This window comes from Oncorhynchus gorbuscha, linkage group LG09, assembly GCF_021184085.1.
Source record: "Oncorhynchus gorbuscha isolate QuinsamMale2020 ecotype Even-year linkage group LG09, OgorEven_v1.0, whole genome shotgun sequence".
Taxonomy (NCBI): domain Eukaryota; kingdom Metazoa; phylum Chordata; class Actinopteri; order Salmoniformes; family Salmonidae; genus Oncorhynchus; species Oncorhynchus gorbuscha.
This window is the reverse complement of record NC_060181.1, coordinates 68,490,081-68,507,334: the sequence shown is the minus strand read 5'-3', so window position 1 is coordinate 68,507,334 and position 17,254 is coordinate 68,490,081. Positions and strand designations below refer to the sequence as shown.

General features: G+C 43.9%; 1 protein-coding gene across 2 annotated transcripts in view; it reads right to left on the bottom strand.

Annotated features, from left to right (window-relative positions):
- Window positions 1–4,769: 4,769 nt before the first annotated feature.
- Window positions 4,770–17,254, bottom strand: part of LOC124043997 — a 73,809-nt gene continuing 61,324 nt past the window's right edge. For both annotated transcript variants that reach the window (XM_046363237.1, XM_046363236.1), the window contains exons 4-8: window positions 11,997–12,186; window positions 9,940–10,141; window positions 6,978–7,576; window positions 6,670–6,815; window positions 4,770–6,009 (exon numbers count right to left, since the gene is read on the bottom strand). In XM_046363237.1, coding sequence (XP_046219193.1) covers window positions 5,190–6,009; window positions 6,670–6,815; window positions 6,978–7,576; window positions 9,940–10,141; window positions 11,997–12,186 — 1,957 coding nt within the window. In that variant the 3' untranslated portion in view covers window positions 4,770–5,189. The remainder of the gene's footprint in view (window positions 6,010–6,669; window positions 6,816–6,977; window positions 7,577–9,939; window positions 10,142–11,996; window positions 12,187–17,254) is intronic.

Below are 17,254 nucleotides of genomic sequence, written 5' to 3'. Positions count from 1 at the left end.
GAGGAGAGTGTCAATTTGTTAGTAAGCGATTTTTTATTTCACCTTTATTTAACCAGGTAGAACAAGTTCTCATTTGTAACTGTGACCTGGCCAGGATAAAGCAAAGCAGTGCGACACAAACAACAACCCAGAATAAACAAGCGTACTGTCAATAACACAAGAGAGAAAAAAAGAAAGTCTATATACAGTGTGTGCAAATGGCTGAGGAGCTAAGGCAATAAATAGGCCATAGTAGCGAATTAATTACAATTTAGCAGATTAACACTGGGGTGATAAATGAGCAGATGATGATGTGCAAGTAGTGATACTGATACTCGATAACCAACTTTCGTTGAAGATAGTCATGTTTATCCTACCTGAGTCGTTCGCGGAAGAGTTTTGATATTTGCCACACCCCTTTGAATCAGCTGTTTTGTTGGAGGAGAAAAACATGCCAAGTTTAAAAACGATATGCTACTTATAGTTTTATCTATAAAATGTCTGCAACAACTAGCAAAATAAATGTTTACTACTTCACACCTTTTGGGAATCCTCCTCTGTAAACGTAATTTGCCTGATGACCCGGTTATGGACAAGGAGAGTCTCAATTCATACAAATGCATTTGTTTCCACATGTACTTGCCTCTTCTCTTTGATTACCTTTGATCTTTTTCAAAAGGAGGAGAGAGGAGTTACCTTACCAATGGAGAATCTCCATAAGAAAAAGCCACGGTGAATCTCAATTATAGTATTTCCTTGAAGAATCCAAGGGGAGTAACCCCAGAGCTTCAGCTCCAATGCGCATATTTTTCTTACATTTCCAATTGCATTGTTGGGAAAGGGCTCGTAAGTAAGCATTTCACGGTAAAGTTAACGCCTGTTGTACTCGTTGCATGTGAGAAGGCGAGAAGAAAGCATGTGAGTAATCAAGGAAATACAATTGAGATCTATCCCGGTTTAGGTTAAAATGGTTATTGACGTCTGCTAATGGCGTCTCATCACTCAGCTATGTACACAGCAGACATGGAAATGTCAGCTGGAGAAAGAGGAAAATACTGTACTTCATTCATGGAAAAGCGTTGTCTTAAAATATAGATTTTGATACGTTGTTATGGCCACTCTCCATGCATCTACTGCATATGTACGTTATTGTAGTACTTCCTATGTGCATTTTTTTTATTTGTTACTCCTTTCAAACAATTCCACCTGATTTAAAGGAATATTGTTTATTTTTTATGAATTTGAAAATGTTCCAAATAAATATTTCTACATAATAGTATGTATTGTTTTTTATGTCCTATTTGGTGTCAAAGAAGCACGTTTCACTGAAAAGGGAGACGTCTGTCCAAACAACATGCTACAGTACATGTAAGTCAAATTGCCTTTTACCTTTTCTGAATGAACCAAGCCTTATTTGCATAAGAGAACACCTTGTTCACTATTTCAGAATATCACTTACCTCAAGGCACAGTGGATGCCAATGGATAGCAATAAGTGGAAAGGAGTTACGTACAAAGACATATGTATTTAACATGTCATTTTTTAATATAATTCACAATATCTTACATAAAGGAAATATTACATTAGGTCTTTAAAATACAGAGGAAAACATTTGACAGTTCAGCAGGTCTAGGATATTGAAAAGGGCATTTTCAAACTGTTACACAGCATCAGTCTTCTCATATTCTGCACGGTAATAATCATTTAGTGGAACAAGATGGAAGCTGAAAGAATTCTAACCATAGTAATAGATTGGGATTCTAGAAATAGAATGAGATTCTAATTCTATGATTGTAACAGGGTAACGCCATTGGAAGGTGATGAACAGTAAGAGACAGGCAGTAGTCTACTCTGTACACCATTCTCTGCCCCAAAGTAGATTTTCTACCTCATTGACATGTGCTACTCCTGGACTAGACCTAATCAGACTGAACAGTATACGTAGGTTAGATTTAGATGATAAGTATTGCCTTGACCTGCTGTGTGTAGTCAGCTGTGGTCTTATACGTTTCCCTAACATAAAGAGTTCTGTAAATAAACCATACAACAGACAGAATAAAGCTTTTTGAATTCATGAACTGCAGATAGCGTTGTTGGAGAGTGACAGTCGCACCATTCTCTGGATCTAGGTTTGTAGTCTTAATTATAAAGTGCATCAAACAGAAAGAAGGGCCTTTAGATTCTGAAACATCAGACACAAAAACACATTAGAATTAGGGAAGTCACACTTGAGATAAGAGCTCAGGTAAACTATGACGTAATAATGTAGTAACACTAGTAGCCAGATTGAGTGATAAGTATTGCCTGTAAGGTCTAGTCTGGCATCCAGATTGGTAAATGCAGTGTTCAGACTGGTATAACCAGGCTATATGTCACTTTTGCTACCTAGGGGCAGAGGGCTGTCTGACTCGGTGACCATCTCCAGATACTCAACGTTTTATCAATGTTACTGTGACTGACAACAACAAAAAATACTTTTTGTTAATTTAGAGTGAAATAAATACACAAGGCACAAAAACTCATAATTTCCCCATCTGCTTGTCGTGGAACGGAGCACTGTGGGGACATTTGAGTGGAGCTACTGTTTGCTTTAGCTACTAAACTCATGGTCCAGGTTGACCAACCAGTGTTTGAGGCCTTTCCACCTCCACTTTGGCCATCCTCTACTACCACATTCAGTTACAGGTAAAGGCTTTTTCGAGTATGAATAAGCAGTTGGAAAATACTGGTTGGGGCAAAACCAGGCCTAGGTTTGAAGTTCAAGTGCACATTATTCTAGGGTAACTTCTGTGGCTCATTTGTGTCTATAATATCACTGACACTCATAGGTGGTATAATAAGCTCTCGATTTACACCAATTACAGTCTGATCAGATGTGAAGAAACAAAACTAAATAGCTAAAATTGCACAAATTATTGCTGCTTTGTGACTTGAACCCAGCCCAGTGATATAAGAACGTCCACCCAATGTGTCTGAAAGACACGGTCTGCCTGGCATCCATAGTACTGTAGGAAGTCTCATGGGGTAGTAGGAAGTTTTGAGTGACTTTCTGAGTGACTTTCTTATTTGGATGCCGTATAGCTGCTCTTCTCTCCTGGCAGTGGACAGTGCTCCTGACACAGAAGGTAAAAAAAGAGGGAAGAACCCAGTGCTTTTGACTTACCTTGGTCAGGTAAACAAAAAACTAAAGTTCCTGTCTTTTTTACTAAGTCCCCATTGTATAACTTAACATTGTTTTTCACTCATTTGTGCATTTTCATGAATACTACAGAGTAAACTTTTTCATGTTTTTTTCAATCTTCAACTTCAACCATGCTTTTCAACGCAGACACCTTGTTAGTCAGTATACTGAAAACAATTATCTATCTTTCTTTAAGAGCAAACCATTTTGACAATCAAGGCCGGCAGTGTTCCCAACCAACCAAGTGTCTTTTTTGGTCATCCAAGTGGCTGATCGTTTTTTGACAGAAGTTAAAAACTACACTGAACAAAAATATAAACGCAACATGTAAAGTGTTGGTCCAATGTTTCATGAGCTCAAGTAAAAAATTCAAAATCATTTCCATACGCACAAAATGCTTATTTCTCTCAAATTCTTGCCACAAATTTGTTTACATCCATGTTAGTGAGCATTTCTCCTTTGCCAAGATAATCCATCCACTTGACAGTCAGGTCAAGACATATCAAGATGAAACAGCATGATAATTACACAGGTGCACCTTGTGCTGGGGACAGTAAAAGGCCACTCTAAAATGTGCAGTTTTGTCACACAACACAATGCCACAGATGTCTCAAGTTTTGAGGGAACATACAGTTGGCATTCTGACTGCAGGAATATCCACCAGAGCTGTTGCTGGAGAATTTAATGTTTATTTCTCTACCATAAGCTGGAAGTATCACAACCACAGACCACGTGTAACAACACCAGCCCAGGACCTCCACATCCGGCTTCTTCACCTTCGGAATCACCAGAGACCAGCCACCAGGACAGCTGATGAAACTGTGGCTTTGGACAACTGAAGAAATTCTGCACAAACGGTCAAAAACTGTCTCAGGGAAGCTCATTTGCGTGCTTGTCCACACCAGGGTCTTGACTGCAGTTCGGCGTCGTAACTGACCTCAGTAGGCAAATGCTCACCTTTGATGGCCACTGGCACGCTGGAGAAGTATGCTCTTCATAGATTAATCCAGGTCTCAACTGTACCAGGCAGATGGCAGACGTGTGAGAGAGCGGTTTGCTGATGTCAACGTTGTGAACAGAGTGCCCTATTGTGGAGGTGGGGTTATGGTATGGGCAGACATAAGCTACGGACAACGAACACAATTGCATTTTATCGATGGCAATTTGAATACACAGACATACTATTACGAGATCCTGAGGCCCATTGTCGTGCCATTCATCCCCCGCCATCACCTCATGTTTCAGCATGATAATGCATGGCCCCAAGTCGCAAGGATCTGTACACAATTCAGCTGAAAATGTACCAGTTCTTCCATGGCATGCATACTCACCAGACATGTCACCCATTGAGCATGTTTGGGATGTTATGGATCAATGTGTACGACAGAATGTTCCAGTTCCTGCCAATATCCAGCAACTTTGCACAGCCATTGAAGAGGAGTGGGACAACATTCCACAGGCCACAATCAACAGCCTGATCAACTCTATGCGAAGGAGATGTGTCGCTTTGCATGAGGCAAATGTAATATAATAATAATATATGCCATTTGGTCACAGTCAGATTCTACTGGATCGAACCCACTACCCTTTCTGCTCTACCAACTCAGATACTGGTTTTCTGAACCACGCCCCTCCCTTTTTTTTAAAGGTATCTTTGACCAACAGATGCATGTCTGTATTCTCAGTCATGTGAAATCTATAGATTAGGGCCTAATGAATTTATTTCAATTGACTGATTTCCTTATATGAACTGAAAAATCTTTGAAATTGTAGCACGTTGCTTTTATATTTTTGTTCAGTGTATATCTTCATACATTTCGTTACAATATGGTGCACTTGTAGTTTTCTAATAAAAAAGTGTTATCCTCATCATAACATGGAACCTCACAAGCCTCAGACAAACCCCATCCTAAAACTTCAGAAACAATTGGTCCACCAGAAGCATGATCATTTGTTTTTGCAGGAGTAGTACATCTATTTACACTGGTATCCCGCCAAAGAGTAAAACGGTGTTCCTCAGCGTTCGGTCTCAGGACCTGCCCTGGTTTGTGTTTATCATAATATTGGGGAGCGCGTTACGCCTCTTCCTCCACGGTCCCAGGTCACGGGTATACCTCTTGATCTGCCGGAACCACTGCTGCGTGCGGGATTTGTCAGATGCCCTGAAAACAAAGGCCTCCTTCCGTATATCCAGCACCTCAAAGGTGTCCTCACAGTCAGGGTCGGCCGACACTACACAGTTGGCCAGGCAGATGGGCTCCCTGAGCACAGTGAACTTGCCGCTGCTCTTGTCTTTGATGAGCACCAGCACACCATCCCAGACACCGTGCTCCTGCTGCTCCACCTTAGCCCCGCCATCTGTCGGAGACAGCCCCTCCCCAGGACGCTGTGTACGCACCATCAGCAGGCTCTGGACATTCTGGAACTTGAGGCCTTTACTGCCCTTCTTTACCCACTGTCCGTCTGCGGGCTGGGAAAGCTGCAGGGGCCCCTCCATGACGAAGCGTGTGTTCTCCCTGGCCCAGCCCACCGTCTTCATGGACATCTCCCGCATCTCAATGTTGATGACCTCGCGGTTCTTGCGGCTGTCGCGGCGAAAGGAACGCAGTGACCAGGTGAGTGTTCCTTCCTGCTTGGTCTTCATGTTGATGTGCTCCAGGTGGGACTCCACGCGGCTCTTGGCCTCTCGGAGGCGGGCGTGGTCCGGGTGGCATTCTGTGGTGGCCTTGCTGATGCGGCTCAGCAGGAGGGGGTACTTGGTGACCCTCTGGAGGGGAGCCATGAGGAATGACCGCAGGTTCATACGCCGCAGGGCTGTATTGTCATTCTGGGAGACATCCAGGAAGATCCTGGGAGGAGAGGAGCGAGAGTGAGAGGGATGGAGGGAGAAAGAAAGAGAGAAATTGAGAGAGAAGGTAGGGAGAAAGAGCGAGGGAGGGAGAGAGAGAAAGAGAAAGAAAGGCAAAGAATGATATTATCATACTGTTTAATTGCGATTGTAGGCCAGAGGTTCTCAGACCTAATTCTAAATTTGAAAGAAGTGGGAATCACAACCCACTGGGGAAAAAGTGGTTGAATCAACGTTGTTTCCACATCATTTCATCTTTTTTTTCACCCAACTTTTAATCTAATCTTTTTTGTTGATGTCACATTAGTTGACATCTCAACCATAAGGAAATCAAAGCTAGACGTTGAACAGACGTTTGTGCCCAGTGGGAAGACAAGGCAGGCTGAGTCATTATGGGTGAGATGTGATGAAGATGGCTGTGTCTACAAAAAGTTATGACTTCAGCACTGTTCTCAAAATAGGACCAGTTATGAATTAATCATAACCTTCCGTCTTTTCCATTAAGAATAACACTGCGCAGTAGGAACTTAGGGTTCAAAGTTACTGTTCCAGTACTCAGAGCACAGAAGAGGGCAAGAGCGCAAAGAATTCCCAAACAATACATTTTGTGTACATTTTTATCTTCGTCTCGATCTTGAATTAGGAAAAATACAGTCTTTACCTGAGCAGTTCCTTCTCCTTCTCCAAGGTGTTGAGCATGTTGACAGAAGTGGACTGCTGCAGGCAGTATGTCTGGAAGGCTGGCAGCATGTTGACAAACTCCAGGAAAATCTCTCCAATGCACACTGTTAGGAGGTCTTCATCTCCCTGAAAGGGAACAACAACAATGACAATGATTCCATTGATCACTGTGTAACCACAACTCAAAATCAGAGCCATGAATGCAAGGATTTGCTGCCTATGAAATTGGCATCATTTTAAACATTTGTTGAGCTGACTGGTGCTCTAGGTTCGAAAGTGTCACCTCACCTGGTCAAAGGCCTGATCGATGTTGTCCTGCAGATGTTCAGTGAAGCGTTCGTTGACGTCTATGAGCTCCTGAACATTGCTGAACACCACAGTCAGCTGTTCTGAGGTCAGCAGCCCGGCGCTCTGCATGGGACCGTAGAACTCCTCCTTGATGATCCTCAGGTCCTCCCCGTAGCTTGACTCCGTGTTCAGGAACTCCAAGATGGCTTCCTTCCTCTCTGTCCTCAGCTTGGAGCATCGCTCACACATACCGGTACCCTCCCCGTCCGTCCGGGCCACCCCGTGCCCGTCTCTCTGGCCACAGTCTGGGCAGGGTCTTTGGGCCTCCCAGGCCCGAAGGGAGTTAGAGGGTCTCTTCCAGCCGCGAGCCAGACAGGGTCCAATCCCGCTGTCCACCCGTTCTACCTCTGCCCCTCCGCTGCTGTGTATTCTCCGGGTATCTTCGTCATCGTCGCGGTCGTCACACAGGCCCACCACGCCGCTGTCGGCACTGAGGCTGCTCACGGTGCTCCAGCGGTTATGCCCAGCCCTTGTCACACCCAGAACCCCAAGACGCTCCTCACCGCGGGGCTCAGAGCGCACCCGCACCGAGGCAGGTGCTATGGGACACACATGCACAGAAATGAACACAGGTTAGACCAACTAATGTTTATAAACACACAATATGTCTATGGGCTAGATTCAAGTCACACGTCATTGTTAACAAGTGTACAGGAGGCCTCCATGTCTCCAATCAATCCCACATTGTTGTAAAGCAAAATGTTTAAATGGATAACATGGTCAGATATGTAAAAAACAATCTTACCCCCACACCTCTAAGGCTTGACCCTTGTTCTAACAATAATGTCAGTAGTGTAAGATCAACATTACCATATAGCAGGGGTAGGCAACTAGATTCAGCCGCAGACCAATTTTTGTTGGAACACAATTCTAATAATTGATACACTGCAAATTGAATACAAGTTTTTTATTTTATTTAACTAGGCAAGTCAGTTGAGAGCAAATTATTATTTACAATGATGAGCTATCGGGGAACAGTGGGTTAACTGCCTTGTTCAGGGGAAGAACGGCAGATTTTTACCTTGTCAGCTCAGGGATTCAGTCCAGCAACCTTTCAGTTAACTAGTCCAACACTCTAACCACTAGGCTACCTGCCGCCCCAAAAAGAGATTGTATTTGAAAATAACAATAATTTCATACCTTGATTACATTGAGACACGATCACAAACCTTTTTTTATTTGTGGGAATACTTGGAAACAGATGTTCTAAAATAAACACATTTTTAGCTGAATTCCTGTTAGCAATAAGGGAATTAGGGAGTGAAAGGTCACAAACATTCTGAGAGTATGTTGTTATATAACTCCGCACAGCAGCCCTATCCTGAAGAGACAATACTTGTAGGCTCCTACTCTTCAAAACAGGCCCAATCTTAAAATGTCAGGGTAAGTTAGTGTAAGGGCCTCTAAAGATTGCCATCTAAAATCACATGCGATAGCTAGCTCCTTTACAGTGATTCAGCTGGCTGCCCTGAACACAATATGAGGAAAACAGAGAGGGGGGCTAAGGCTCTAAATATGAGCCCAGTGATTCAGAATGTTTCAATGGCAGAAAGACAGTCACACTGCAGTGTTGAGGTCCATAATGTAAAGCTGAGGCCAGCACTTTAGAGAGAGTAAGTGAGTTCCTAGCCAAGAACAATAATGTTTGTGGCAGTGGAACTGTTTGGGCGTTTGGGCAGCCTGAGGTTGGGTTCATGTGGGTTTTGGTTTCTTAACCTGGCTCATTGTTAGACTGTAAAACATGGGCTCCATGCCAGACAACGCCTCTGAGAAGACTGCCCAAACGGTAAGTAGGAGGAGAAGGATGTGTGTGATTACTTTTTTTGGGTAGTTTTGTGGAATGGTGCGTTGTCAGAGGAATTAACACACAAAGAGAGGCTTGTGTTAGGAAAGACTATTGGATAAAGAGGAAAATGTGTGATTATGATGAAGTTGGAGTGTTGATTTGATATGAGTTGGACAGTGATGTTTGATATGTGCTAGACAGGGATGTTTAATATGGGCTGAACAGGGATATTCGATATAGGCTGAACAGGAGTGCTTGAAATGGGCTGAACAGGGATGTTTGATATGGGCTAGACAGGGATGTTTGATATGGGTTGAACAGGGATGTTTCATATGGGCTGAACAGGGATGCTTGATATGGGCTGAACAGGGATGTTTGATATGGGTTGGACAGGGATGTTTGATACGGGCTAGACAGGGATGTTTGATATGGGTTGGACAGGGATGTTTGATATGGGTTGGACAGGGATGTTTGATATGGGTTGGACAGGGATGTTTGATATGGGCTGAACAGGGATGTTTGATATGGGTTGGACAGGGATGTTTGATACGGGCTAGACAGGGATGTTTGATACGGGCTAGACAGGGATGTTTGATATGGGCTAGACAGGAATGTTTGATATGGGCTAGACAGGAATGTTTGATATGGGCTAGACAGGAATGTTTGATATGGGCTAGACAGGAATGTTTGATATGGGCTAGACAGGAATGTTTGATATGGGCTAGACAGGAATGTTTGATATGGGCTGAACAGGGATGTTTCATATGGGCTAGACAGGAATGTTTGATATGGGCTAGACAGGAATGTTTGATATGGGCTAGACAGGGATGTTTCATATGGGCTGAACAGGGATGTTTGATATGGGCTAGACAGGGATGTTTCATATGGGCTGAACAGGGATGCTTGATATGGGCTAGAGAGGGATGTTTGATATGGGCTAGAGAGGGATGTTTGATATGGGCTAGAGAGGGATGTTTGATATGGGCTAGAGAGGGATGTTTGATATGGGCTAGAGAGGGATGTTTGATATGGGCTAGAGAGGGATGTTTGATATGTGCTGAACAGGGATGCTTGATATGGGCTGAACAGGGATGCTTGATATGTAGCTCCACTCACCACTGTCCCTGTCCCGACGCTGGCTGTGGAGGCATGCAGCTGCAGCGATCTTCATCTCCAGCTGTTTGCGCTTGGTTGCATCGGCTGGCATGGGGTCGCTGTAGTGGGGCCGGAGGCGGCACTCGCGCTGGGCCCTCACCGACTCGGCCGGCTCATAGGCTGCGTCTGAGCTGGAGCGCCTGCAGCCCAGGCCAGAGTTAAGCTGATTGGAGAAACACACCAGTCAATAAACTGTACATGTCATCTGCTAGTGGCTGAAAGAGGCATGGTCAGTGTTGATAGAGAGAGGGAGACAGAGAGAGAGATGTAAGTGTCATGTGAGAGGCTATAGGAAGTGGGTTCACTGTATCATACACTCAGGGGCCTGAGAGAGCATTCTCTGTAGCATAGACTACCCCTGTTAATGGTGCCATCATGGGCTGAATTGCAACAGATATTAATCCATTCTGAACTTGTTTGGTTTGATAAATGAAATGGTGTTTAATATCCTGAGACACAGACTGTACTTTAAACATGACAGCTTTGACTCTGAGAGTCTCTCAATGTTGCATGTACTCAGACCAACAGACAGACAGACCAACAGACGGACAGACCGACAGACCAAGGGCACACATTTGTTTCCTTCACGGAATTACTTAGGAAGCCTTGGAATGGAATAGGAATTCTAGGGAATAGGAATGCAAGGGAAACCTTTGAGGCTGTAGAAAATATCCCAAATAGCAGAGACAACAGGACAAGTCTATCCTTTTTAGATAAACAATGGAATTTCCCAACAACACATGCTAGGTGCTGTTCAACAATGGATTGGGTGGATTGCGTTGGTGTCTGTCAAATTATTCATGGTGGGCCTCACTATGGAACTATGTATCAGGTGAAAGGTCATCAGACTGACTTGTAACCGCTGAAACCTCACCCCTGACCCCTCAACTCTCTACAGACGCACATTCAGCATCATTAGGCGATTGACAGCATTGAGTGATAGCAGCTCATTGATTGACAGATCATCATTGATCGGCCCCCAAACTGCTAATGTCTAGATTCTGTGGTTCCTAGCATCAGCTTGATAAACAGCAGATAGCTGCAGACCATTACATGATAAACAACATTGCTGTGGATAAAAGGGCATTGGGGTAAGTTTCCATATTCAAACAAAACGAGGATGGGAAATAAGACTCATAGCTAAGGCTCTAGTATCGCACAGAACAATTAATGACGCAGTTCGATGCAGGTACTAATGAATTGCGGTTTGCCATTGCTGGAAACATGCACAGCCAATCTCCATGCATTTAATAAACAGTGCATGCAACAGCAACAATGACTATGAGCAAAAAGCAATGGTGGCATATGCAACGTTAGCATTCGTTCTCACCTATAGCATCCTTCCTCATACAAAATACATGACGGCCATAAACCCAACGACCCTGGCTATCGATGCTGCTGCTGTAACCTCAACCCCAGCAGAGGCTGAGACGTGTTGCTCGGATTATAGCAGAAATTAACACAATGCACCGACAGCTACTGACGGACGGCTAGCGTCTGAATAGCTGCGTTGTTTCACACAGAGAGGACCAGACAGACAGCCGAGCCAGCAGAGCAGCACAGCACAGCACAGCACAAAGATTAGATGAAGAAGCCCAGTTAGTTACCACCATGAACCTGCTCTTCAATCCTCCCTCTCTGCTGACTCCTGTTCCCAGGCAGATGCAAAGCTGAGCTGAGCTGGGAGGAAGACGTTGAGGCTGAGGCTGAGGCTGGAGCTGCATACCTGCATGCCTGCAGTTGTCAGGGGCTCATCACATACATCTGCCTGCCTGCCTGGCTATGAATGTGTGTGTGTGTATGTGTAGTCCGCCTGCCTGCCTGGATACGCAATCCCTCTATTCTGTTCTGTTCTTCCCTAACCATCCTCACATTCCCCTGTCTGTGTGCGTGCTTCAGCCCACTGCTATCCCCAGCATGTTGAGTGAGTGAGAGACAGAGAGAGAGAGAGAGAGAGAGAGAGAGAGAGAGAGAGAGAGAGAGAGAGAGAGAGAGAGAGAGGGAGAGATTCTCCTTACACATTCTGCAGCTAGTTCCTCTCCTCCTGCTACAGGCTTGTCGCAAGACTCCGCTCCGCAGGCCGTCGTGGTTGTCATGGAAACAGCAGAGGAGTGACAGTCCGGTGGGGGAGCGGTGATGTCAGTGCTTTCGTCCTGGTCACCTGACAGCCTGACGGGGGCCTCCGCCGCTGCAATCTCTGCACTGCAGCTGGAGACGAGAAAGACGGGGGGAATAGGGAAAAAAGAGAGGAGAGAGAGAGAGAAAGGATAGAGATAAAAGAGAGAGGGAGTGAGGGGAAGAGATGAGGGGTGTTAGAGATGGCAGAATGGCAGAGGATAGAATTATGATTCCTGGCACCTCTCTCCTCTCCTCCCACCATCCAAATCATTCAGTTTCATCAGACCTCCCCCTCCTCCTCCCTTCCCTCTCTCCCTCTCCTTCCTCCTCCTCTCCACCCCTCCAGGGACCTCTCCCCCTCCTCTCCTTCTTCTCTCCCCAGCAGAGGGGCTCAGGGGCTGGGTAATTTGACGCATCAATTCCCATTAACACCTGAACTCCTGGACCACAGGGCAGGATGGCAAGATGCTGCCTCCCATCACTCTACATGCATCACACATCTGCCTCTGGTTCCTTTGTGTGCCGACCAGCCATGCTCTGAGCATGTGTCAGCCGTGTGTGTGCGCACCCAGGGACATTGCCTGCTCCTGAGCTCTCTCCACATAGACATGCATGTATGTGGGCATGCATACACACATACGCACACATGTACACACACAGAGACAGTATGAGCTAGCTGCTGAATGAACATTAGAACAGATCAGTCTGCCTTCCACAATCATGGTGTCCGTTCACGTCACATTGTGATTGACTGCACTATACAGACAATGGAGAAGAAAAATCACAATATCCTTCCCAAAGCTCCATTTAAATGTATCTCTCCTGGCAAGAAAATAGCCTAGCTATTTGGCCAGGGATGTAAACTGTACCCTAGCAATTTGGCCAGGGATGTAAACTGTACCCTAGCAATTTGCAACATTCTACATTTTATTCATTTCCGTCAATCATCAGTGTGAAAGTCAATATTTACATCATGTTTGTGTATTTCAGGGATGGGCAATTTTGACGGAACTCATGAGGGGCCGCAGTGGCTCGTGGGTCTGCGTACCCACATCCATACCCACTCCCCTCCTTGCAAGCAAAACATTATAGCAGCCCCCCTGTGACAGTGAAGAGGGAAAAAAAATATGTTTTAAAGTAAATTCCTTGCAATTCTACACATTTTGCCACAGGGCGTAGAGAAAATGTTGCCGTTTTAAAGCAAGTTTGCTGAATTTCTACACATTCTGCCATGGGGTGGAGATAAAAATGTGCAGTTTTACAGCTAATTTCCTGCAATTCTACACATTTTGCCATGGGGTGGAGAGAAATGTTTGCAGTTTTTAATATGATAACTGATGATCAATGGGCCCCAGACCAGTCGGTAATTCGAACATGCTTACTACAAGTTTAGATACAGTACCTTTGGAAAGTATTCAGACCTTGACTTTTTCTACATTTTGTTACGTTACAGCCATATTCTAAAATAATTAAATATTTTTTATAAATGTTTTATTTATTTATCATCAATCTACACACAATAGCCAATAATGACATACCAACAACAGGATTTTAGACATTTTTGCAAATTTACATATTATGTATATAAAAAATTAAATATCACATATAAATAAGTATTCAGACCCTTTCCTCAGTACTTTTTTGAAGCACCTTTGGCAGCGATTCCAGCCTCGCGTCTTCTTGGATATGACGCTACAATCTTGGCACACAAGTATTTGGGGAGTTTCTCCCAATCATCTCTGCAGATCCTCTCAAGCTCTGTCAGGTTGGATGGGGAGCGTTGCTGCACAGGTGTTTTCAGGTCTCTCCAGGGATGTTCAGTCGGGTTCAAGTCCGGGCTCTGGCTGGGCCACCAAAGGACATACAGAGACTTGTCCCAAAGCCACTCCTGCGTTGTCTTGGCTGTGTGCTTGGGGTCGTTGTCCTATTGGAAGCTGAACCTTCGCCCCAGTCTCAGGTCCTGAGCTCTCTGGAGCAGGTTTTCATCAAGGATCTCTCTGTACTTTGCTCCGTTCATCTTTGCTTAGATCCTGAATAGTCTCCCAGTCCCTGCCACTGAATAACATCCCCACAGCATGATGCTGCCACCACCATGCTTCACCGAAGGATGGTGCCAGGATTCCTCCAGACGTGACGCTTGGCATTCAGTCCAAAGAGTTCAATCTTGGTTTCATCAGACCAGAGAATCGTGTTTCTCATGGACTGAGAGTGTTTAGGTGCCTTTTGGCAAACTCCAAGCGGGCTGTCATGTGAGGAGTGGGTCAGTCTGGCCACTCTACCATGAAGGCCTGATTGGTGGAGTGCTGCAGAGATGGTTGTCCTTCTGGAAGGTTCTTCCATCTCCACAGAGGAACTCTGTAGGTCTGTCAGAGTGACCATCGGGTTCTTGGTCACCTCCCTGACCAAGGCCCTACTCCCCTGATTGCCCAGTTTGGTCAGGAGGCCAGCTCTAGTCTCATAACAAAGAGTTTACTGAATAGTTATGTACATTAGGTATTTCTGTTTTGCAAACAAACCTAAAAACCTGTTTTTCGCTTTGTCATTATGGGGTATTGTGTGTAGATTGCTGAGGCACTGTAGCTGGCCGCTAGACTAATTTATCAATCTAAAAAATATTTGCTGACATGTGCCAACTGATTGACTGCTGATGCACAACCAAATTTCTAAATTGCGCCTTGTGTAATAATTATTCTAATTCGCAACAGAATGTTGAGACCCCAACTGAGTCCCCCCCATTAAAAAAATTATATATATTTATACATTATTATTGGTCTACAAAAGAGGGGCTGGCCACCAATTGCCCATTCGTGGTGTATTTGCTTTGTCTTGCCATCTCACATCACGGCCCTACACTATTTCACAAACCCTGTCTCTCTAGTCCCATTTAACCTGCTGTACTGCCATCTATCTCTGGTCTGTCATGTAGAATAACATCTACTCTGTGAATTTGCATAATTTGTCCTCTTAATTGGTAGTTACACAACTCTGTGGTGTCCCTGTCTGAAGCCTCCCTCTCTAACTCAGAAAATCATTGCAGAAGGATTTGATGACAGGCACGAAGTTCGAAACTGAACAAACCCATCGTAGTTTAACCATGCCTGACAAGAATAGGCCCCCGAGAATGGTTCTCATCCGCTTCCTACGATCTACACCCCGGGACAAGGTACTTAAAGCGGCACAAGAAAAAAGTGGTGTTCAGTGGGAAGGCAGCCGGCTGGACCTGTCCAAGGAACTAGCAATGAAGAGGAAGACGTTTGCAATGGCGAAGAACCAACTACACGAGAAGAAAGTCAGGCATACACTGGCATTCCCAGTGACCCTGCTCTTTACTTGGAAGGGATTCTTTTCAAGGACAATGTAGAGGCATAGAGATTCTTGCTGGAGCAAGGTGTTTAGCCCAGATAAAGAAGACGAGACAAGGTACAGCCTATGTGTTTGTGGGATTCTGGGGAGTGTTGCTACAGTAATTTAGCCTTTCAAGCGTCTCACGGCCCATAAGGAATTTTGAGTTGAGACAGCAGGTTATCTTTTGCATCAAAGACAGTTCTGTGGTGATTAACTCATCGAGAAGCAACGTTACGTTCCTAGTTGTTTTGTTTTATTTTGGGATTGGTTTTCTACGTTTATTCACACTGTTTTTTGTACAGCTGGAGCATATATCATGTTATATAATGATGTTCATTAGAGTTGTCACGAGTGTTAAATGGGACACTTCACGCTCACAGGCTATAACTACTCAGCGCAAATATGGCTAATGGTTATGTAAACATAATCTCTTGGACTATAAATGGTTGTGGTAACCAAGAAGAGGAAACGATTGTAACATATTTAAAATCCAAACAGGCAGATGTTGTGTTCATACAGGAATCACATTTAACAGATACAGAGGCACTGAAATTTAGAGTAGACTGGGTTGCAGAAGTTTATCATAGCTCATTTAATTCCAAACAAAATGGGGTGATTATTATGATTAACAAAATAGTTCATTTTGTAATTTTGAAGCAACACTCTGATAAATTTGGCAGGTTATCTGCATTGAGGCTCTTATAAATGGGATTAAGGTAGTATTATGCAACATAAAAGAAGGAGTATCCAGATTATGAGGTCAACTGTACTGGGAAATATGGAGGGGCAGATCGTCCTTGCTGGAGACTTTAACCAAGTAATGGACAATATGATTGATAGAAGTAAATGTACAAGTAACTCCACGCCAAAGGATAGACTTGCAATACTTATGCTAGTAGAAGATACGGGCCTTAGAGACATATGGAGATTAGTCCATCCTAATGATAGATATATATACTTTCTTCTCTCACTGTCAAAACACACTCCAGAATAGATTTCGTCTTGATATCTAATTTCATGTTTAATAATGTGATTGATTGCAAGATTGGGCCCGTTGCACTCACATATCATGTAATAGTAGTGTTACATGTTGATATAAACTCTGAAAATGTGAGGAAGGGTAGATTTAGCCTCAACACCATTCTATTACAAGATGAGATATTTACCCAAACACAAGCAGATGATCTTAGATCCTTTTTTAAATCAACATAGGGTCAACTGAAAAGGTTTCCACAGTATGGGAAACCTCTAAAGTATATATTTGAGGGGAAAGAATAGCACATGAGTCCAGAAAAGAAGAGAGAAGGGGCTGAGGCAGTAAAAAGATTAGAATCTGAGATATGTGGCCTGGAAAGGGATTTGGCAAGACATTTCACAGATAGTACATTTCAAACTGCCTGCAAATAGAAATGTCAGTTGCACGAAATGTATTTAAAAAAGGCAGAATATGCACTGTTTAGACTTAGAACCAGTTTTTATGAGGGAGGTGAGAAGAAAGGCAGGCTACTAGCAAGACAACACAAAATGCAGAACACTCCTAATGTAATTCCATCAATAAAGGGCAATAAGATGGTGACCTCATTGAAAGAGATAAACAGTGTGTTTCAATGTTTTTATGAAAATTGATATTCATCCTCCTATTCAGAGAGCCCCATAGATATGGATACTTTTTCGTCTGGTATAGAATTACTTAGATTATCAGATGGCCAGGTACAGGACCTGCACTATACTATAACAGAAGTATAAAGTTATAAGAGATAATTGTTTTCCATAACTTTACACAGTGAGTAATAACCGCCCAAAGTGAGTTCAG